Source organism: Trichomycterus rosablanca, chromosome 9, assembly GCF_030014385.1.
Source record: "Trichomycterus rosablanca isolate fTriRos1 chromosome 9, fTriRos1.hap1, whole genome shotgun sequence".
NCBI lineage: Eukaryota > Metazoa > Chordata > Actinopteri > Siluriformes > Trichomycteridae > Trichomycterus > Trichomycterus rosablanca.
Genome location: NC_085996.1, coordinates 4,751,269 through 4,773,521, shown reverse-complemented (window position 1 = coordinate 4,773,521; position 22,253 = coordinate 4,751,269). Strand labels below are relative to the sequence as shown.

The following is a 22,253-nucleotide window of genomic DNA, read 5'->3' as shown; positions in this document are numbered from 1 at the left end:
CAAGAAAAAACAGCCCCACCCATAGCATAAAATTGAAAACAGAAAATACTGTTGTTTTTATTATCATGACTATATATTTAATATAGGGTCACGGAGGGGTGCTGGAGCCTATTCTACCTTTTCAATGGGCGCAAGGCACACAGTAACACCCTGGACGGGACGCCAGTCCACTGCAGGGCAGACACACATACACGCACACACACCCATTCACTTATAGGGCAATTCAGTGTCTCCAATTAACCTGACTGCATGTTTTTGGACTATGGGAGGAAACCGGAGCTCCTGGAGGAAACCCACGCAGACCAGGGGAGAACATGCAAAGTCTGTGAGGCAACAGCGTGCGGCCTATATGTAAACTTTACATTTACATTTTTGGCAATTAGCAGACGCTTTTATCCAAAGTGACTTACAGTATTGTGGCAGTATACAGTCCGAGCAATTGAGGGTTAAGGGTCTTGCTCAAGGGCCCAACAGTGGCAACCTGGCAGTGGTGGGGCTTGAACCGACAACCTTTCGGTTACTAGTCCAGTACCTTAACCGCTAGGCTACAACGGCCTGCATTAGACCTCAATTGTATAAGTATGGGTGCAAATAATAATACTAATACGATTTAATAATTAAAAAAACCATCAAACAATCATGTCTGTACTATTTAGACGTTTTGGAACTACAACAATGGGTGTGAACGTCTAAACTTGATAATTAGCCGAGGTGTCCACATAATTTTGGCCACTTAGTGTACACGTATCTTACATGTATGTGAACATTACACTTCAATCATATATGTTTTAGGGAAATATAGTGATATATTTCAATAATTTCACTGTTTACATTTTGTGAGGGGGAAACCCGACCGAACTACATTTCCCATGATGCTCTAGGTGAACAGCTTCCGGGTTTTGGATGTCAACAGTGGTGTTGTCAGTGAGACAAAAGGAGAGCGAGTGCGGCAGAGAGAGAGAATCAGAGAGAACAGGGCCGGACTGAAGCTCTCCAAAATACATCACTGTCCTCTCTAATGTCCAAAAGCATCATCTAAACCTCCTCATCTCCAGCGCTGGGTCAGATCGGTCAATGTTCTGCTGGAATACGGCGATAAGATTCACACCAAGCATCAAGGTAACGTCCGGTGTCGCTTATTTCTGCTGGCTCTTAGCACTTAGCTTAGCATAGGCAGTTTGTTATTACTGAGCCCTGTAGATCCTATAGTCAACATGCATCAGTTAAAGCATTTAATATTCCTATTTTTATCATCTGTGTTTTAACTTACTTTCTGACCTGGGTGTTGTTGCAGCTGCAAAATGAGGCGATGCCATCTGAACCCTGGTGAAGTCAGTGTATTCAATACAGCTCTGTCCAGATGTGTGCATTTGTGTGCATTTGTGCTGGTTTCTCTTCGTCCAGTAGTAGTTTCTGTAAATGCAACCTGCATGTATTATTCTGAATAAGCTGATGTAAACTAGGTGCACATTATTACCCTGACACATGTGCAAAACACTCATCCTAAAAAATGCCACCTGAAGCATTGTTGGCATCAGAGTTTATCGATCTCTGCAATGCATGCTTTATAAGTACTGCAGATTTAATACTTTTCTGTATTTTTGAATGTTCTGGGGTAAATAAGCCAAGTCCTTGTGCAGGATTATGCATTTTAGTGCCTAACTGACTTTGCAAGTCCTGTCGACCTGTTTTACCTTATTATAGTGGCACTGGTGCATCACATTAAAGCATTTTATCTGATTTATCTTTAATATGCTGACTATTGTCTTTACTTTCTGGCAGCAGTGCAATGATTGATGCCGTGTGTATCTTAATGTCATTTTATGCATCTCTATACAGCAATTCATTCTAATTCTACTGTATTTAGGCATTTATTATAGAGGATTTGTTGCAAGTACTTCACCCGGTTTGTCAACAAACTAGTTTAGAACGGCTTGAACTGTGTATTGTAATCATTTGTGCTGGTTTCACTTCGTCCAGTAGTAGTTTCTGTAAGTGTAACCTGCATGTATTATTCTGAATAAGCTGTTCACAATTCGTCTGGTGGATTTGGATATTATTTAAAAATAGAATGATTCAAGACGCCAGCAGAAGCGTGTTGGCATTAGAGTTGCTTGTTTGAGGCGCCCAGGTGGCGCAGCAGGATATCCCGCTAGCACCCCAGCACCGAGTTTCTGAACTCCTCGGTTCGAAACTCGGTGTTGCCACCGGTCGGCTGGGCGCCATCTCGCGGGCATAATTGGCAGTGCCTGCAGCAGATACTAATTGGTAGGGATGTCCCGATCACGTTTTTTTGTTCCCGATCCGATCCCGATCTTTAATTTTGATCCCGATCCGATACCGATTCTCAAACCGATACTTGTATTTTCTATATATTGTCTAGCTAAAAACTAGATAACACTGTTTACACAGTGCACACTTCAACTACATTACAGTTATTCAAGTTAATCCAACGTACATGTTTAACAACTGAATAGCTCTGCAGTGCTGTAGGAAAATAATGCTGCATCCAAACTATTGCTTAATGTTCTTTTACAAAATAAAGTAAACAAACCTAGTGCAGCATTGTAGTAAAAATGAAGTGAGATAATTACAGTTTCACTTTGAACTTTATATTCAAAGAACATAATTCTGTTTAATGCAGTGATGCACTAAAAATGAACAAAAATCTCCACTCACAAGTGGTGTAGCAGCTTAACTTGAATATAAAAAAACAAATAAGTTACTTAACAGCATTACAGTAAAACCTGAATACCAAAATAAAATGGAAAGTCACTCTTTTGTTATGAAGGAAAGCCAGTTCTTAAAGTGCTTGTATTGTGACAATGGTTTGATGGACGTTTCTACGCAAAGTGAGTGTGTTTTGACCCTTTGGGGCTTCCATAGCGCATGGGATAGCGTGCTTGGCTCTGGCTGTCCGCTATTCGGAACAGAAGAAGTTAATAAAGTGTTCTGCTCCCGACAATTTGTGAATATAGTGTGTATTTATTTATTTATTAAGCGAGTGCATCACTACGATGCTCGGTTACATAACTAAGCCAATCAGAGTGCTTGATACTGAGATGTCGTTCAGTCTTGTAACACGTAAACTGGTAAAAGCTGTACGTTATGGTCCTGAAGTTTTCATACTGGGATTAAAAGTTATTGTTTTGTAAACCGGAGTGATCCTCGACTCACACACCATATAAACAGTAAAATTCTACAGTAATGAACGCAGCTCTGCTACTACCGCCTCGTGAAACGCTCACAGTGCAGACGTTACACTTCACTGCTGGACTTGTTTCACTTTCCAATTTAAACTATTTCCACACAGCGGACATGCTGACGTAAAACAAAAGATCGGGTTATGATCGGCATTAGTAAAGCCGATTTCCGATCAGTTAAAAATGCCTTGATCGGCCCCGATCCCGATCTGTGAGATCGGATCGGGACATCCCTACTAATTGGCCACCGTATCTGCAGGGTGGGGGGCCGGACTATGTGTGGGTGGGTAAGGAACCTGATTGGCGGAAGAGACGCCTGTGCAGAATGCATGGGCAGGAAGAGGACGGCTGTACACGTGTCGGAGGAGGCGTGTACAGTGACGTGCTCTCTTCGGATGCAATCTGGTATCCCTCAGCAGCGGAAGACAAAATTGAGTCGCTAAATCAGGAGGAAAATGAGGAGAAAATAAAAATAAGAGTTGCTTGTTTGCTTTAGTGTGCATCTTTTGTTAAAAGACTGGACTTTTTAGTGCACAACTGGCTTTGTAAGTCCTGTAGATTTACTATAGGGGCACTTGTGCATTACATCAAAGCTCTTAATGTTTAAACATTCATCAATTCATCTTCCACATGCTAAATGTTACCTTTACTTTCTGAGTGTGTCCTTATGTAATGAATCCTTTTATCTGCGTTTAATGCCCTTCCTGACACAACCCTCCTATTTATCCAGGCTTGGGATCAGCACTAGGAGTGCACCGATAGTTTCATGTAACGTCGTGGACCTTCTGTGTTTAAGAACCTAGCCTGGGATTCGAACCCTGTAAGCTCAGGACCGCTGTTACCAAAGCCTGGCTCTTACCGTTATGTTATGCCACACCGGCTCACTGGCACTGAAGTCAGATTATTCTTTACAATGCGTGCTTTTTAAGGCCTGCCAGTTTTATTTTATTTCTTTATTGGTATTAAAACAGCTATAAAAAGCCGAGTTCTGGTTCAGGATCATGTATTCTAGTGCCGTTCTCTGGGCATAAACATGATGTTAAACATTTATGGCATTTAGAAGATGTTGATGGTGTTAAACCTATAAATAAACAAACAAACAAAATGTTTTGATGTTGTTAAAGAAGCCGTCAGAAGTGAATCAGTGGTAGCTCAGCTTGACCAGCAATCGCTGCCAAGTTCCCACCGTCGGACCCCTGAGCAAGACCCGTAACCCTCAATCGCTTGCATGCTGGTCTGTCACGGCTGTAAACGCTTCGGATAAAAGCGTCCGCTGAACCCCATAAACGTCATTTATTATTCATGATGGACGCATTTCAGAGGAAGGTACTTACTCTTTACGACCGATCTGTATACGCTCCCTGCGCCGTTCTGTGCAGCACGACACCTACGCCAACCGAAAGCCTCCATCGGAACGCGTGAAGCCGCCAGACGGGCATCAGGTCATATGAAGGCTCAGTGGGGCTTGGGATCAGCACCTCCCAATGAGTTGGCTGTTTCTGGCTGAGATTCGAACCCCACATTCCTGGATCTGAGCAGTCGTGGGCCACCTGAGCGTCCTGTTTGTTATGAGGTTTTGGGGCAGGTGAATTTACCACCTCATGCTCACAAAACAGCTTAAACCAGCATGATTCTCCTCTCAAACTGGTCAGTAAACCTACAGTCATGCAGTTACATTATTTTATGTGGTTTTCTGTTTTTTAGCAGTAGCTGTGAGGCTGAAACGTCTAAATTCATTCATTGGAACGGTGTCCACATACTTTCGGCCATCTAGCGTATTAGAGCTCGTTTTGTGTAGCTCAGTCGCACTGTTGTGAAAACACTCGTACCTGCATGATTTGCTGTATAACTGGTAGTGGTGGTTTCATGCTGGTTTTCTGTTTTGTGCCCATAAACCTGAACCACCAGCACACGTGATGTTTCCACACCGCGTCACACCACCGCCACCAAAACACCGCACGGCGTGTAACGTCCACTTTATTATGAACTGCTGTTTGGGACAGTGGGAGCCTAGTGTGTAGAGCTTTGGCCTATCTATCAATCGGGACATTGCCTGTTCAAATCCAGGATTTGCTTTGCAGCCACTGTTGGACCCTTGAGCAAGGCCCTTAACCCTGTCTGCTCCGGGGGTGCCGTATAATGGTCCATGTGCATCTGTATATGTAATAAATAAAGGCTTATTGTTCTTCTTCTTATTATTTATTATTATTATTATTATTTTAGAGACACGAACGGCATTCTTAACGGAATGAGAACTAAAGAGAAATCAGGATTAGTGATGCTAGTGACCTAGTTCTGTTTAATATCGGGGGATCATAACTGACCCAGGTTAACTGGAGCTGCAGCAGTGTAATGAGATGTTGGATCTAGAGGGCTCGGTTCGGTTCTGATCCACATACGAGGACACGGCGAGTTCTGATCGTTCTGTTTATCTCACGGCTGCTCATGTTTTCACACGTCTCTATTTTCAGTGTACAGATGTGTGTCTCACTGTCTGTGTGTGTGTGTGTGTGTGTGTGTGTTTCACTGTGTGTGTGTGTCTCATTGTACAGTGTATCACAAAAGTGAGTACACCCCTCACATTTCTGCAAATATTTTATTATATCTTTTCATGGGACAACACTATAGACATGAAACTTGGATATAACTTCGAGTAGTCAGTGTACAGCTTGTATAGCAGTGTAGATTTACTGTCTTCTGAAAATAACTCAACACACAGCCATTAATGTCTAAATAGCTGCAACATAAGTGAGTACACCCCACAGTGAACATGTCCAAATTGTGCCCAAATGTGTCAATATTTTGTGTGACCACCATTATTATCCAGCACTGCCTTAACCCTCCTGGGCATGGAATTCACCAGAGCTGCACAGGTTGCTACTGGAATCCTCTTCCACTCCTCCATGATGACATCACGGAGCTGGTGGATGTTAGACACCTTGAACTCCTCCACCTTCCACTTGAGGATGCGCCACAGGTGCTCAATTGGGTTTAGTCCATCACCTTTACCTTCAGCTTCCTCAGCAAGGCAGTTGTCATCTTGGAGGTTGTGTTTGGGGTCGTTATCCTGTTGGAAAACTGCCCTGAGGCCCAGTTTTCGAAGGGAGGGGATCGTGCTCTGTTTCAGAATGTCACAGTACATGTTGGAATTCATGTTTCCCTCAATGAACTGCAGCTCCCCAGTGCCAGCAACACTCATGCAGCCCAAGATCATGATGCTACCACCACCATGCTTGACTGTAGGCAAGATACAGTTGTCTTGGTACTTCTCACCAGGGCGCCGCCACACATGCTGGACACCATCTGAGCCAAACAAGTTTATCTTGGTCTCGTCAGACCACAGGGCATTCCAGTAATCCATGTTCTTGGACTGCTTGCTTTCAGCAAACTGTTTGCGGGCTTTCTTGTGCGTCAGCTTCCTTCTGGGATGACGACCATGCAGACCGAGTTGATGCAGTGTGCGGCGTATGGTCTGAGCACTGACAGGCTGACCTCCCACGTCTTCAACCTCTGCAGCAATGCTGGCAGCACTCATGTGTCTATTTTTTAAAGCCAACCTCTGGATATGACGCCGAAGACGTGGACTCAACTTTTTTGGTCGACCCTGGCGAAGCCTGTTCCGAGTGGAACCTGTCCTGGAAAACCGCTGTATGACCTTGGCCACCATGCTGTAGCTCAGTTTCAGGGTGTTAGCATCTTCTTATAGCCCAGGCCATCTTTGTGGAGAGCAACAATTCTATTTCTCACATCCTCAGAGAGTTCTTTGCCATGAGGTGCCATGTTGAATATCCAGTGGCCAGTATGAGAGAATTGTACCCAAAACACCAAATTTAACAGCCCTGCTCCCCATTTACACCTGGGACCTTGACACATGACACCAGGGAGGGACAACGACACATTTGGGCACAATTTGGACATGTTCACTGTGGGGTGTACTCACTTATGTTGCAGCTATTTAGACATTAATGGCTGTGTGTTGAGTTATTTTCAGAAGACAGTAAATCTACACTGCTATACAAGCTGTACACTGACTACTCTAAGTTATATCCAAGTTTCATGTCTATAGTGTTGTCCCATGAAAAGATATAATGAAATATTTGCAGAAATGTGAGGGGTGTACTCACTTTTGTGATACACTGTATGTGTGTGTGTGTGTGTGTGTTTCACTGTGTGTGTGTGTCTCATTGTATATGTGTGTCTCACTGTCTGTGTGTGTGTGTGTGTGTGTGTCTCACTGTGTGTGTCTCATTGTATGTGTGTGTGTGTGTGTCTCCTTGTATGTGTGTGTGTGTGTGTCTCACTGTGTGTGTGTGTCTCATTGTATATGTGTGTGTGTGTGTGTGTCTCATTGTATGTGTGTGTGTGTGTGTCTCACTGTGTGTCTCATTGTATATGTGTGTCTCACTGTCTGTGTGTGTGTGTGTATGTGTGTGTCTCACTGTGTGTGTCTCATTGTATGTATGTGTGTGTGTGTGTGTCTCATTGTATGTGTGTGTGTGTGTGTGTTTCACTGTGTGTGTGTGTCTCACTGTCTGTGTGTGTGTATGTGTGTGTGTCTCACTGTGTGTGTCTCATTGTGTGTGTGTGTGTGTGTCTCATTGTATGTGTGTGTGTGTGTGTCTCATTGTATGTGTGTGTGTGTGTGTCTCATTGTATGTGTGTGTGTGTGTCTCACTGTGTGTGTGTGTCTCATTGTATGTGTGTGTGTGTGTGTGTCTCATTGTGTGTGTGTGTGTGTGTGTGTGTCTCACTGTGTGTGTGTGTCTCATTGTATATGTGTGTCTCACTGTCTGTGTGTGTGTGTGTGTGTGTGTGTCTCACTGTGTGTGTCTCATTGTATATGTGTGTGTGTGTGTGTGTGTGTGTGTGTCACTGTGTGTGGGTCTCATTGTATATATGTGTGTGTGTGTGTGTGTGTCTCATTGTATGTGTGTGTGTGTGTCTCACTGTGTGTGTGTCTCATTGTATATGTGTCTCACTGTCTGTGTGTGTGTGTGTGTGTGTGTGTGTGTCTCACTGTGTGTGTCTCATTGTATATGTGTGTGTGTGTGTGTGTCTCATTGTATATGTGTGTGTGTGTGTCTCACTGTGTGTCTCACTGTGTGTCTCACTGTGTGTGTGTGTTTCCAACTGAATGTGTGTGTGTCTCACTGTGTGTGTGCGCGCATGCCTGTCTCACTGTGTGTGTGTGTGTGTGTTTGTAATTGAATGCGTGTGTCTCACTGTGTGTGTGTGTGTGTGTGTGTGTGTGTTTCTAATTGAATGTGTGTGTCTCACTGTGTGTGTGTGTGTGTGTTTCTAATTGAATGTGTGTGTCTCACTGTGTGTGTGTGTGTGTGTGTGTTTCTAATTGAATGTGTGTGTGTGTCTCACTGTGTGTGCGCGCATGCCTGTCTCACTGTGTGTGTCTCACTGTGTGTGTGTGTGTGTGTGTGTGTGTGTTTCTAATTGAATGTGTGTGTGTGTCTCACTGTGTGTGCGCGCATGCCTGTCTCACTGTGTGTGTCTCACTGTGTGTGTGTGTGTGTGTGTGTGTGTGTGTGTTTCTAATTGAATGTGTGTGTCTCAGTGTGTGTGTGTGTGTGTGTTTCTAATTGAATGTGTGTGTCTCAGTGTGTGTGTGTGTGTGTGTGTGTTTCTAATTGAATGTGTGTGTCTCACTGTGTGTGTGTGTGTGTGTGTGTGTGTGTTTCTAATTGAATGTGTGTGTCTCACTGTGTGTGTGTGTTTCTAATTGAATGTGTGTGTCTCACTGTGTGTGTGTGTGTGTGTGTGTTTCCAACTGAATGTGTGTGTCTCACTGTGTGTTTCTCACTGAATGTGTGTGTGTGTCACTGCGTGTGTCTCATTGTGTGTGTGTCTAAATTTCTGTTTGTGTGTTTCTCACTGAATGTGTGTGTGTGTGTGTGTGTGTGTTTGTGTTTCTAACTGAATGTGTGTGTGTGTGTGTGTGTGTGTGTGTGTGTGTGTGTGTGTGTGTGTGTGTGGTGTGTGTGTGTGTGTGTGGTGGTCTCTGTGTGTGTCACATGCATTTTTATACACGGTACCCCAGTCTAAAAACAACTTGCATGTGCACACTCCTCTGTGTGTGTGGGTGTGTGTGTGTGTCACTGTGTGTGTGTGTCTGTGTGTCACTGTGTGTGTGTGTGTGTGAGGAAAGGATGTCCCATTTTGGCATGAATCTAAAGTGTTCTGATCTGTCTCGGCTGATCGTTCTCACACTGTTATAATAATCTGGAGGCGTTCGGTGGAGACGGTGTGGGATATAAAACGTTAGAACTGAGGGAGGAGGAGGAGGGTTCAGCAGGTTCCTCGGTTATTTCTGGCTCTTTAATGGAGGGTTTTTACTGCAGAGGAGCTTCTGCGGGAGGAGCAGAAATTATATTCGGACGTTACTACTCATATCCCGGTCCCAGCAGAGTCACTACAAACACAGTCGGCCGTGTCTGAGGGAGGGAAGGTCGGACGGGGTCTGTTCCCCGTGTGATACTCGAGCTCCTGCCGTGTGTCTTAGGGGCTGTGCGGTGATCCTTGATCTGATCGGGGGGTGTGCAAGCGGCAGTGGGTTCGTAGTCGGGAATTGGATATGTCCAGATTGGGAGAAATGATGTATTGAGGTCTCAAAGAGAGAAAGACTTTTGGTGCAGTGTCCTGCACCGGGTCGTACCCAGCCCGGCCCTGCGGACTGTGCCGGCGTGCCAATCAGTTTAGGGAAGCGACCCAGGGTGGTGTTTGTGCTCTGAATTACGGTGGTGCGACCAGGAGAAGCGTGAGATGGACCGGGTTTGGATGGAGAACGTTCCACAGTGGGAACAGTGGCGCGTATTCCGAACATGACCGGAATACTAAACCAAAGCATTAAGCTCCACTGACCCCTGCACGACCCCTCCAGAGCGACGGCCTGCCCCCGGTCGCCCTCGTTCCTCACGTTCCACTAACCCGAGTTAACAGCTAACCTGTGTAAACAGGGTCCCGGACCCGCGGCGCTGATTGGTCGGGCTCGTCGGCTTCTCCTCGCTGGTGATCTATTGAAGCGGTTCTCCGCTTATCAGGGTGAAGCTGGTTATACAGTGACCAGCCGGACAGCGCGACCAGCTAACCTGTTCGCTTGATGATTAGCCTGGTGGAGAGGAACCGTGCGTGCCGTGGTCGGTCTTCTGTTGGTCTTCAACTTCTTGTTATTCACAATAATGGTCCAAAACCAAGGGCAGTTTGTTGTTTGGTCAGTCTGAGGGTTCTGTAGGACTCATGTGGTATCTGGTACCAGAACAGAAACCCTTGTGAGGTGGATGGACCTTCTTCTGTAGCTCTGACGTCCGGTTCTGATGCCTGTCCGCCCACTGTAAGCTCACTGGACAGTGGACAGGAGTTAGAATGAAGACTGTGACTGTGCAGCTCAGTGCAAAAAGGGGTCGATGCACTAAAATGAAAACGAATGAGGTTTTATCATCATGGTTCCGGTTTAAAGCCTGAATAAACAGTTCAGGAACTACCGGGCCGATCGGGGCGCGCCTCGTGATGGCTGCGAAGAAGGGACGCGGCGCCACGATCACAGCGCGCCACCCGAGAATAAATATTCCAGCGTCGTCGTCGACTCCGGGCCTCTGATCGCATTAGAGCCCATCACAGGAAACGACGTGGTGCTGAAGCAGGAGGGTTTCCATGGCAACAGAAGAAGTGATAAGTCAGGCCGAGCCGTATGAATAAAGCCGGAGCGGATCCAGACGCCGGGATTTGGGTCACATTAAAAAAAGGATTGTATTATTTTTTTTTTTGTCCCCGCTGGCAGGGGCGGCGCTGCGGATCGTCTCGCTCGGCTTTGTGTTCGAGGACGTCCAGACGTTCCGAGGTGGGGTTCGGTTCTCGTCCCCTTAATTCGACCTTCAAACGGTCTGCATTTTGTTTTAGTTAGATGAGGATGAATGGGGATGATTTGAATACTTTTTGTCTTTGTTTTATTTTCATTAATCGCTTTTTGACCCTGGTAAGGTCGCGGCAAGTCTTAGCTCTGCTATCAGCCGGCTGGGCGCTTACACAGACGCACGATTGGCTGTGTCTGTAGGGGGGAGGGATGATGGCTGAACAGGGTTCCTTGTTTCTCAGCAGTTACGACCTCTCCTGGTCGCTCGAGGCACCTGCACAGACGAGCCAATCGTCGTCCATGTAGATGCCCGACCTGACTGCGATTTCGAGACGTCAGCTGTGCTATCAGCCGGCTGGGCGCTTACACAGACGCACGATTGGCTGTGTCTGTAGGGGGGAGGGATGATGGCTGAACAGGGTTCCTTGTTTCTCGGCAGTTATGACCTCTCCTGGTCACTCGAGGCCCTCTTGAAACGACTGGATTGGGGTAAAAAAGAATATTGGCCCCAAATATCGGTCAGTGCTTCAGCTCCCCTGTCGTCCCCACAAAGCTTTGATGGTGAACGTTTCGGCTTTTTCGGGACCCCCCCTGACCCCGTACCTTGTTCTCCCCGCAGGATGTCCCAGTACACAGACGAGCCGCGCTTCACCATCGAGCAGATCGACCTGCTGCAGCGGCTCCGGCGGAGCGGCATGACCAAGCCTGAGATCATCCACGCCCTGGACACGCTGGACCGCCTCGACCGGGAGCACGGCGACAAGTTCGGTCGGCGCGGCTCGGCCTCCTCGTCCTGCGGCCCCGCCCCCTCCGTGTCGGACCCCGCCCCCTCCCACGGCGCCGCCGCAGAACCCTCCGTCTCCCACCTGGTGGTCTCCACCGCCACCACCTCCACACAGACGCAATTCCTCTCGCCGTCGCCCAGCAACAGCTACGCCACCTCGCCTCCCGTCACGCTGGTCACCGTGGGACAGAACGGCACCGCCAACGGGAAGCTGTCTCCGCCGCCCCGCTTCGCTGCGCTCGGCCAGGCGGCGGCGGCGGTCAGGCCGTACGGGTTTGACGGGACGGAGGAGGAGCTGGACGTCGACGACAAGGTGGAGGAGCTCATGAGGTCAGTTCACCCTCTGTGATGTATGTACACTGTATAGCCAAAAGTATGTGGACACCCATACACACAGACCTCACCAATGCTCCTGTGCACAGACACACTCCAAAATCTTGTTCCAAGCCTGCCCAAAAGAGTGGAGGCTGTTGTAGTGGCAAGCAGGACAAGCTCACGTTCAGGTGTCCACATACTTTTGGACACATAGTGTATGTAGACAGTCTGGATTTTCTTTGCATTTGGGTCTGTAGGTATGAGTTAAAATCTCAGCTGTGATATCAAACACTGTTGGGCCCCTGAGCAAGGCCCCTAACCAGCAATCGCTTGGATTGTATTATATCTCAGATGTGATCGGTGAAAAAGTGTCCACTATCAGATCAAACACTATACACTATACAAATACAATGCTTGTCCAAAACTATGTGGACACTTGTTCCAAAATTGTGTGCTGTCCCTACAGTTTAGGGAAGGCCCTTTCCTGTTCCAGTATGAGTAAGCTCTATACAGACATGTCAGCCCCACTTAACAGCTCTGGAATGAATCGGAACATCAACGGAGGCTTTCTCAACTGACATCAGAGCCCAGCCATACAGACATTGTTATCTTTTGGCTGAATACACACAAATTCCCACAGGCGTACTTCAAAGTCTGGTGAAAAGCCTTCCCAGAAGAGTTGATTCCCTGATTCATTGATTCCCTGATTCATTGATTCACTGATTCATTCCTGTTCTATAGCAGTTCTATTCTGGGAAGGGTCCCGTCCCGATAACACTTTGCAATATATATGGTTGACATGCTCATTGCCTTCTCTGAAACTATGATTACTCGTGTGTGTGTGTGTGTGTGTGTGTGTGTGTGTGTGTGTGTGTGTGTGTGAGCGAGCAGGAGGGACAGCAGTATGGTAAAGGAGGAGATCAAGGCATTCCTGGCTAACCGGCGTATCTCTCAGGCAGTGGTGGCTCAGGTCACAGGTAGGGCTGTGCGATATGACTAAAAAACTCATATCTCGATATGCTTTTAAGAAGTGGCGATATATTATACGATATAATGTAAATTTAAAGTACAAAGGCAGGTCGTATTTTAGCTCACTTTGTTTACAAGTTATCTTAAAAAACACAAAACATTGTAGTTCTGATACATTCTGACTAATTACAGTGTTTATATTTTGTACTATTGTAAGGCTGTATTTGTATTCATATTAACAATATTTATATCAAACAAACCAGCTGAATCTCACAATCACATTTATTCTGTTTGTTTTACTGCAAATAAATGAGCATCAAACAATCCCGAAAACTTTTCTATCATTGAAAGCGCACAGTAAACAGCAGCACCGCGACCCAGATCAACCACACAGCAGCATAAAATCATAACCGCTGCTTACGTGAGGATATATTACACTTGTTTTTCTTTTTGAAGGCCACCTTATATGTTTCCAGAATATTTCCAGAATATATAAATCCATTTCTAACTGTGTTTGTCCATCTAACTAATTTTTTTTAACGGCTTTCTCGTTAAAAAGCTGAAACTGGTAATTTGTTCACTAAACTATCACTTATGCCTTTACAACCAATCAAGAGACAGATAAAAATTCCGCCCAAAATCTGAATTCGGAAGCTCTGATTGGTTTACAAATCTGTTTTTCAAGGCTGGAACCACGGATGAATCTCTTTGCCCACGCAAATGAATCAGTTCATCTGTGTAAATGAATGAATCTTTACCATAGATAAGAGCACAGCTCCCTGATTCGATTCCAATGAATAATTCGTTTGAAAAGAGTCGTTTCGGACGCGCCACCCGCTCATGCACAAAGGAAAGCGTCCAGCGCAGCGCTTTTGTGCTCCGTTTTAAATGTACTTAAATGGTAACCTGTGTATCCTAGATATATTCGATACATCAAATATGGCCATTTTTAACATTGTGTAAAAAGTAATATCGAATATATCATCAATATTCGCGATGTACCGCCCAGCCCTGGTCACAAGTCAGTCGCCCTGTCCTTCACGAGTGTCCCCTCTACCACAAGCCACGAGTGTTTTTTAATCTGACGTTTTGATTGTGCTTCCGGATCAGGGATCAGTCAGAGTCGCATCTCTCACTGGCTCCTACAGCAGGGATCGGACCTGAGCGAGCAGAAGAAGAGAGCTTTCTACCGCTGGTACCAGCTGGAGAAGACCACGCCAGGTGAGACGGCGCCATCGGCGTCATTCGCTTCGAAACGAGTCGCGAACTCACGATCGATGCCTTTACCTTATAAAAAAACAAAAACGTGTCTTTCTGTCGTCGTAGGCGCGACCCTGAACATGCGGCCCGCCCCCCTCAACCTGGACGAGATGGAGTGGCGCCAGACCCCGCCGCCCATCAGCACGGCCACCGGGAGCTTCCGCCTGCGCAGGGGCAGCCGCTTCACCTGGAGGAAGGAGTGCCTCGCCGTGATGGAGAGGTGAGCCCGAGGAGTCGTGTGAGGTGTCGCTGAATGTTGCTTGGGTGGAGCCAGACTCACCACAACCCTGGTCAGGATGGAGGGGCTGGTGGAATTGAGCAGTTTAATACAAGGGCTGTGTGTTTTATCTCCACAGCTACTTCAATGATAATCAGTATCCTGATGAGGGTAAAAGAGAGGAGATCGCCAACGCGTGCAACGCCGTCATACAGAAACCAGGTATGATGATGCTCTAATTTAAAGACTTCAATTGCTAACTGAATTGCCGTAGGATTGTTAGGACGCATCATGGTGCAGATTAACCAGTAAACCTGAAGCTCTTGTGGGGTGTTCCCGGTCTGCAGTGGTCAGTATCTATCAGGAACAGTGGTAAACCCATGACGAGGGTCATTGAGGTCATAATGTTATGCCTGATCGGTGTAAATGTGTGCGATAACCGGCACAATTCTGCTGTGGCGGACAGAATCGCTCATCGTAGAACCCTTTCTGTGGTCGTGATGATGGTTCTGTACTCTTGGAACTCGCAATATGACGTGTCGGATATTTTGGGTCATAGTCTGAGAGGCTCGTCTTAAATCCACCAATCGGAAAAGGGCAAAGGACGGCGCAAAACCGACGAATTAAACCCTTTGACTTAGTTACACCAGTCAAACCAGTTTCAGTGGTCTGTTATGCTAGCCCAGCACTGCTGAGATCTGTGTTCGAATCTCAGGGCATGCTATCGGCCGGCCGGGCGTCTACACAGACATAATAGGCTACGTTTGGCGGTTTGTGGAGTGAGTTTACTAGGTGGAAACGAGACCTTTGGATTCCCTGATCAGGTGCTATCGACCTGGCCGGGCGTCCAACAGGCACACTTGGTTATGCCTGAGGAAGGGAGGGAGGGTGTTAGGGAGTTGACAGGGTTTCTTATTGCTGCTCCAGAAGCGACCCCTGCTGGCTGGTCCATGCACCTGCACTAGTAATAAGGGATTCACTGAGGGAACAGCATTATTATCCGCACGTGGGTGAAAAGAAGCGGCGGAATGGGGCGTGTGCTAGTCCACGGCTCAGGGAAAATGAATGCTAGAGGAATATTTGAAGATCTTCAAACGTCTCTTCTTCACCGTCGAGCTCGTGTTTTATTCAGGCACGGTATCATTTATTCATGCCACCATAATGTGTTATTGTGATTTATGGGATGTAATATCTGATTCTATAATCTGACACTAAGTTTGCACGCTTGCATCGTTACATGTGCGTCGTATAAAATCGGACGAGACGTCCCGGTCATTAGGAATATATTTAATAACGACATGTTCTGTGTGTCAGTGATTGTATTTGTGTTGAAACGTCGATTCTCTTTGCAGGGAAGAAACTGTCTGATTTCGAGCGAGTCACATCGTTGAAGGTCTACAACTGGTTCGCTAATCGCCGCAAGGAGATCAAGAGGAGGGCCAATATCGGTACAGTTTTAAACTCTTGTTTTCTGTGTTAAAACCCTTTTTCCGGAAAAGTTGGGACGTTTTTTATACAATGCAGTAAAACAAGAATCTGTCATGTGTTCATTCTTTTGAATTCATGTTTATTTGACTGACAGAAATAGAAGGAAAAGATGTGTAATGATTTGTTTTCACTGAACACGATGCATTCGACTAGATTGGGGGAAAAATTGGGGGTGCGTTAAAAAAAAAAAAAAAAAAGAAAAAAAAAAAAAAGAGCATTTCTTAATGCAAGATTCCAAGGAATTTTCACCATCTACCGTACTTAATATTGTGAAAAGGTTCAGGAAATCCAGAAAGGTCTCAGTCAGTGTAGGACAAGACCGTTAGCCACTAACTCGCACTAAACAACTTATAAAAACCCCAAGTTAACAATACCAACTGAACTGGGATTATGTCAAAAACAACTACAATCAAAGACTGTGATATTTTCAGTTTTTGAGAATTTGGATCCAAACTGGACAGCATGGATGACCTCATGACTAACATGGCCAGCTCTGTCGCTGCCTTGGAAAGCAACAGGTCAGAAGTGAAACAAAAAGTTGCTGCTAATACTACACGGGTGGTAGAGGCTGAAAACCGAATAATGTCGGCAGAGGAGCATCTGGAAAAAAAACAAGACTGAACTAACCAACGCCATGAAACGAATCGCATACCTGGAATCCAAGACCGAGGACCTTGAAAATCGAAGTCGAAGGAAGAATTTGCGTCCGTTTGGTCTCCGAGAGGGCGCCGAGGGCAGCCAACCACTGCTGGAGTTCATACAAGGCATGTTACCGCGTTGGCTGGAACTCTTCGTCTTAGAGAGAGTTCACCGAACTCTATCACCAGTGTGCTCGATTGCGTGCTACTGTGATGGACATGGCTACATGGGCTCAGGAGTACTTCAGAAAACTGTTATCACTTAACACAGTCCACCGCTGCAAACCACAGATTCTTGTTTTTTATTGTATTCTACAAAATGTCCCAACTTTTTTGGACATATGGTTTGTACTATGCTTATGAATGAATTATTTGTCAGCTTAGTTTATAGCGTGTGAAACCAGACAGCAGTATATTGTTCTTAAGAAGTAATTATTAACACAGTGGAATGACAGAAAATGGGACGACCAAATCACACATTTTAAAACTAACTTGCCACATTTCCCCTAATCTGGTGACCGTGTGTTGAACCTCTATTCCTTGATCAGGTCAGGGTTGTGCAGTAAAAAGAGTGAAAATGGGGGGGAATTACAGTACTGGTACTCGTGTCGTACATTTTAAGTTGCTTTTCCATAAATCATGTACAAATGAAATGCTGATGGCCTAGACAGAAATTACAGGTGGTTCTAAAACCATGATTGATATTATTTATTTGATTATTTAATTTATTTGATTAATGATTATTTCATTTAAATGAATGGTCTGTCTGTATGGCATTTTTACTATATCACACGTGTTTCATACAAAATCCAATGCTGGATAAATAAAAGCCAACCAAAACAAGAAAATCTTTTCTACCGACAGTCATCAACCTATTTAGAATAATTATGATTTGGGTCATGGCTGTTGTTCAGTGTGGTCCTAATATCATACTTGCTCTCCACTGTACACGCTTCCTCTAATTCTGGTGTGGAAGGTGACGTAGGTGTCGCACGTTTCCGAAGAACCCATGGGAAGTTAGCGAGCATGCGTTATGAGCAATGATGAAACCAGGGGCGAGTAGTTAGTTTTGGATGCATGTGTAGTCTAGTGTGCCAGTCTCTTAGTGGGTTTTTAAGTAGCTTCAGATGTGTCACAACAGGGTCTTTTTTCCAAGAAGCCACAATCCTGGAGAGTCACGGCATCGATGTGCAGAGTCCCGGCGGCCACTCCAACAGCGACGACATCGACACCAGTGACTACACCGAGCAGGTGAGGGATTCACCACCTACATGTGGGACCTTGGTTTTGGTTATTGTATAACTGATATATATAACAATTATTTAATTGTAATTCTTTTTAACCTGAATGTGTTGGTGGTTCTTATTTCTGTCTTCGCCTCACAGAGCTGTGATTTGCCCTACTTTGAGAAGAGAGGCGTGACCAGGCCGTTCGGCTTCTACAGGCTTGAACCTACATCGCCAACCCAGGTTTAAAAACCCAGTACATCACCTTTTTATAACCAAACCCCCCAATACATCACCTTTATTACCTAAACCCCCCCCCCCCCCCAGTAAATCACCGTTATAACCAAAACTCCTCCTAATACATCATCTTTATAACCTTTCTAACTAAACCCCTCTCAACAGATCACCTGTATAACCATTATAACCAAAACCTCTCCCAGTACATCACCTGTATAACCATTATAACCAAAACCTCTCCCAATAGATCACCTTTATATCCAAAATTCTCTCAATAAATCACCTGTATAACCTTTATAACCAAAACTCTCCTAATACATCACCTTTATAACCTTTATAACCAAACCCCCCCAGTAAATCACCTTTATACCCAAAACCCTCCTAATACATCATCTTTATAACCTTTCTAACTAAACCCCTCTCAACAGATCACCCGTATAACCATTATACCCAAAACCCCCAATAAATTACATTTATAACCAACCCATCCTAATACATCACTTTTATAACCAACCCATCTCAATATATCACCTTTATAACCAAAACCCCTCCTAATACATCACCTGTATAACCAGAATTCTCCCAATACATCACCTGTATAACCTAAACCCCTCCCAATACATTACCTTTATAACCATTATAACCAAACCCCCTCCCAATAGACCACCATTATACCCAAAACCCCCAATATATTACTTTTATAACCAACCCATCCCAGTATATCATGTATATAACAACCCATCCTTTATATAACCAATCATATAACCATATATAATCCTATATATAACTAATCCATACCAATATATCACTTTTATAACCAACCCATCCCAATATATCACAATCCATCCCAATATATCACTTATATAACCAACCCATCCCAGTACATCACCTGTATAACCTTTATAACCAAAACCTCTCCTACATCATTACATCACGCCCCCCCACCCACGCACTGCATCCTCACCTCTGTCCGCTCCTTTAATTTGCTGCCTCTTGCCGTTGTGTTTTCTTCCAGGATGACAGCACCAACCACGCAGACCACCAGGACCCCATCTCCCTCGCCGTGGAGATGGCAGCCGTCAATCACAGCATCCTGGCTCTGTCCCGCCCAGGAGCCGTGGCCAGCGACATCAAAACAGAGGTGCTGGACGACGACTAAGGGGGCGTCCGTGTGCGCGTGCGTGTGAGTGAGTGAGTGTGTGTGTGTATGTGTGTGTGTGTGTGTGTGTGTGTGTGTGTATGCGCGCTGCTTCGTTTCTATAGCAGAGGACGTCTAGCGGCTACGTTCCTCCGCTCCTCCCGGTACACTGTATCTTCTAAAGGCCATGTAGTCCAGGCTCCTCAGCCTGGCATCCCGTTTTCAATAAACACACCAAGGTCCTCCTTTTTCTGGAATCTTCCACAGAGCGGGGTGCAGTTCTCTCCGACCCCACCCCGACCTTTACCTCATTCCGCTCCAGGAGTGCGTCGTGTTTCTCGTTTTCTTTGTCCTTCATCGGTGCTTCCTGGATGTGGCGTCATGTTTTTCAGCGGCGGCGGCTCGTCTCGGACGTTGATACGCACGCGAGTGTGTGAAGCTGTATGGAAATATATATAAGTGTGTGTGAGAGTGTGTGTGTGAGAGTGTGTGTGTGTGTGTGTGTGTGTACCGGACTCCTGTACTGACTGACAGCTCTGTGTATTTAGCCGATCTAACACTTTCATTCCCTCGAATTTTCCCTCGAGTTTTTATTCTTTTTTATTATTTTTAAAGCGATTTTATTTGTGTTTTTGTTTTTTTATTTTGTAATAAAAATCACGCCAGACGGGAACTGAATTATAAAAACGCTAAAGCGAAACTGTTAAATGCCAAAGTACGAAAGGTTCGAGTCCTGTGGACTATAAATCAACGTTCTGCTGAAAGCGTGCGCGTTTCTTTGCTGTATTTTCCAGACTTTACGGTGTGTGGTAACTTATTACTGTATGTACACGCGCTGTACGGTCTAAAGTATCTGGACACCCTTGTAATTATTCACTTGAAGTGCTAACAGCGGCAGCTCAGTGGTTAAGGAATTGGACTAGTAACCGGAAGGTCCTTGCTTAAAGCAGTTGGGCCAGTTGTAGCTTAGTGGTTAAGGTACTGGATTAGTAATCAAAAGGTATCTGGTTCAAGCCCCACCACTGCCAGGTTGTCACTGTTGGACCCTTGAGCGAGGCCCTTAACCCTCAGTTGCTTAGAAAATATACTGTTACAGTGCTAAATGCAGTTAATGTAACTGGTGTATAAAATCAACCAATCAATAAACATCATGCTTCCATCTCTTCAACCGGCATGGTGGCTAAGTGGGTAGCACGGTCACCTCACAGCAAGAAGGTCCTGTGTTCCATCCACCCAGGTGGGGCGGTCCAGGTCCTTTCTGCTCTTGTTTCCTCCCACAGTCCAAAGACATGCAAGTGAGGTGAACTGGAGACACAAAATTGTCCATGACTGCGTTTGATATAACCTTGTGAACTGATGAACTGGTGTAATGAGTAACTACTATTCCTGTCATGAATGTAACCAAAGTGTAAAACGTGACGTTAAAATCCAAATAAAAACCGCTTAGGTGGCGCAGCGGTAAAAACACGCTGGAACCAGAGCTGGGATCTGGAATACATCGTATCGAATCTCAGCTCTGCCTGCCGGCTAAGGCTGAGCAGCCACATGAACAACGATTGGCCTGTTGTTCAGATACGGGCGGGACTAAGCCGGATGGGGTCTCTCTCCCGTGACTGGTGCAATTACGACCTCTGCTGGCTGATCGATGGTGCCTGCACAGAGATGGGAAAAGAGTGCTCTCAGGGTGTGTCTCTTTGTACATGGTGCTGAGCTGCACTGCACTCGTCAAATTGTAGGTGATAAAATGCATACGGCTGCTGCCTACGTGTCAGAGGGGGCGTGGGTTAGCTTCGTTCTCCTCAATCAGAGCAGGGATCGGCATTGGTGGAGAGGAAGCGTGACGCAATTGGGCGCGCTAAAAAGGGAGAAAAATGCATAAACAAATATATATATAAATATATATATTTAAAAAATCCTAATAAACAATCAAACAACCCTATTAAAACCCTTGGGGAGGAATTGGAATGCCTATTGTGAGCCAGGCCTTTTTTTAACCTCCAATAGTGCCTGTACTCATGGTGCAAACGCTGATTCGGGGACTTCTGTTCTGGAGTTGAGGTGTGGTAGATGAATACAGTGGAGGTAGCGGGTTCCTCCCAAAAAGTGCCGAGACTCGTCGTGAAACAAATTGGGTGCAAAGAGGATAAAAAAATCAGCCAAAAATACATTGAATGGATTTATATTGGCTGTGCAAAGCTTAAATGAAGCGAATAGTGTTTAGGAAGGCATGGTGGCACAGGTGGAAGAGTGGGTGCCACACAGGACAAGGGTTCTGGCATGTTTTCCCAGTGTTAATGGAAAAACATGCACCAATAAGGAGGGAGTGAGATGGACTGACCCAGACTGGCTCTGGCACAATGAAATCTTTACCAAACTGCTCTGCTATGACGTGCAGGAGATAAACGCACTCAAACACCCGAGCGTTGGCAGCACACAGCTGCTAGCGTTGCATCGTGGGAAGTCGTCAAACGCATCAAACGCATCAAACGCATCCAAACCGTGGGAGGCGAGTCTGATACTACCGGGTAACGACCGTCTGGAAAATACAGCGACTGTGTTTCTGGTTTCTTTTCATTCGCGTCCAGCTTCGCCCAAAGTGAACTGGAACGAATCCGTAGCTGTTGTGTCGTTCTGTTTTTCTATTTTTATTTATCTGTGCGTAATAAGCTAATAAGCCACCGCGGTCACGGCCGAAACGATTCCAAACGATTCTTGTGCAATCGCAGAATTGAGCGTGATGCATCGGCGCATTCATACATCCGAGATTATATATACGTATATAAATATATATATATATATATATATATATACACGGAGACCCCAGACCTCGTGATCCGGCCAGTGCGTGAGCGCGTATACGTTTGTAACGCTACTTCCGGGATTTTTAAACGTCTGCTGTGGGCGTGTGCCGATAATC

At 45.6% G+C, this 22,253-nt stretch overlaps 1 protein-coding gene across 3 annotated transcripts; it reads left to right on the top strand.

Annotated features, from left to right (window-relative positions):
* The first annotated feature begins 915 nt into the window (after nt 1–915).
* hmbox1b (homeobox containing 1 b) lies at nt 916–19,578 on the top strand. Of its 3 annotated transcripts, none has more exons than XM_063001708.1 (10): nt 916–1,119; nt 11,684–12,178; nt 13,055–13,140; nt 14,243–14,353; nt 14,459–14,612; nt 14,749–14,831; nt 15,962–16,057; nt 17,895–17,986; nt 18,121–18,204; nt 19,214–19,578. In XM_063001708.1, exons 2-10 carry the CDS (start codon nt 11,685–11,687, stop codon nt 19,355–19,357), a joined length of 1,344 nt encoding a protein of 447 aa, XP_062857778.1. In that variant the 5' UTR covers nt 916–1,119; nt 11,684; the 3' UTR covers nt 19,358–19,578. The 3 variants fall into 3 exon arrangements, with proteins under 3 accessions (XP_062857778.1, XP_062857777.1, XP_062857776.1); XM_063001707.1 differs by having other exon boundaries at nt 17,892–17,986; XM_063001706.1 differs by having other exon boundaries at nt 17,877–17,986.
* Nucleotides 19,579–22,253: the final 2,675 nt, after the last annotated feature.

What these genes read in the sequence shown, in the direction of transcription:
- hmbox1b (XM_063001706.1), top strand. Translation starts at nt 11,685, where the DNA reads ATGTCCCAGTACACAGACGAGCCGCGCTTCACCATCGAGCAGATCGAC. An exon ending in TGCCTCGCCGTGATGGAGAG is followed by an intron (nt 14,613 to 14,748) that starts GTGAGCCCGAGG and finishes TTATCTCCACAG; the next exon opens with CTACTTCAATGATAATCAGT. An exon ending in CGCCGTCATACAGAAACCAG is followed by an intron (nt 14,832 to 15,961) that starts GTATGATGATGC and finishes TTCTCTTTGCAG; the next exon opens with GGAAGAAACTGTCTGATTTC.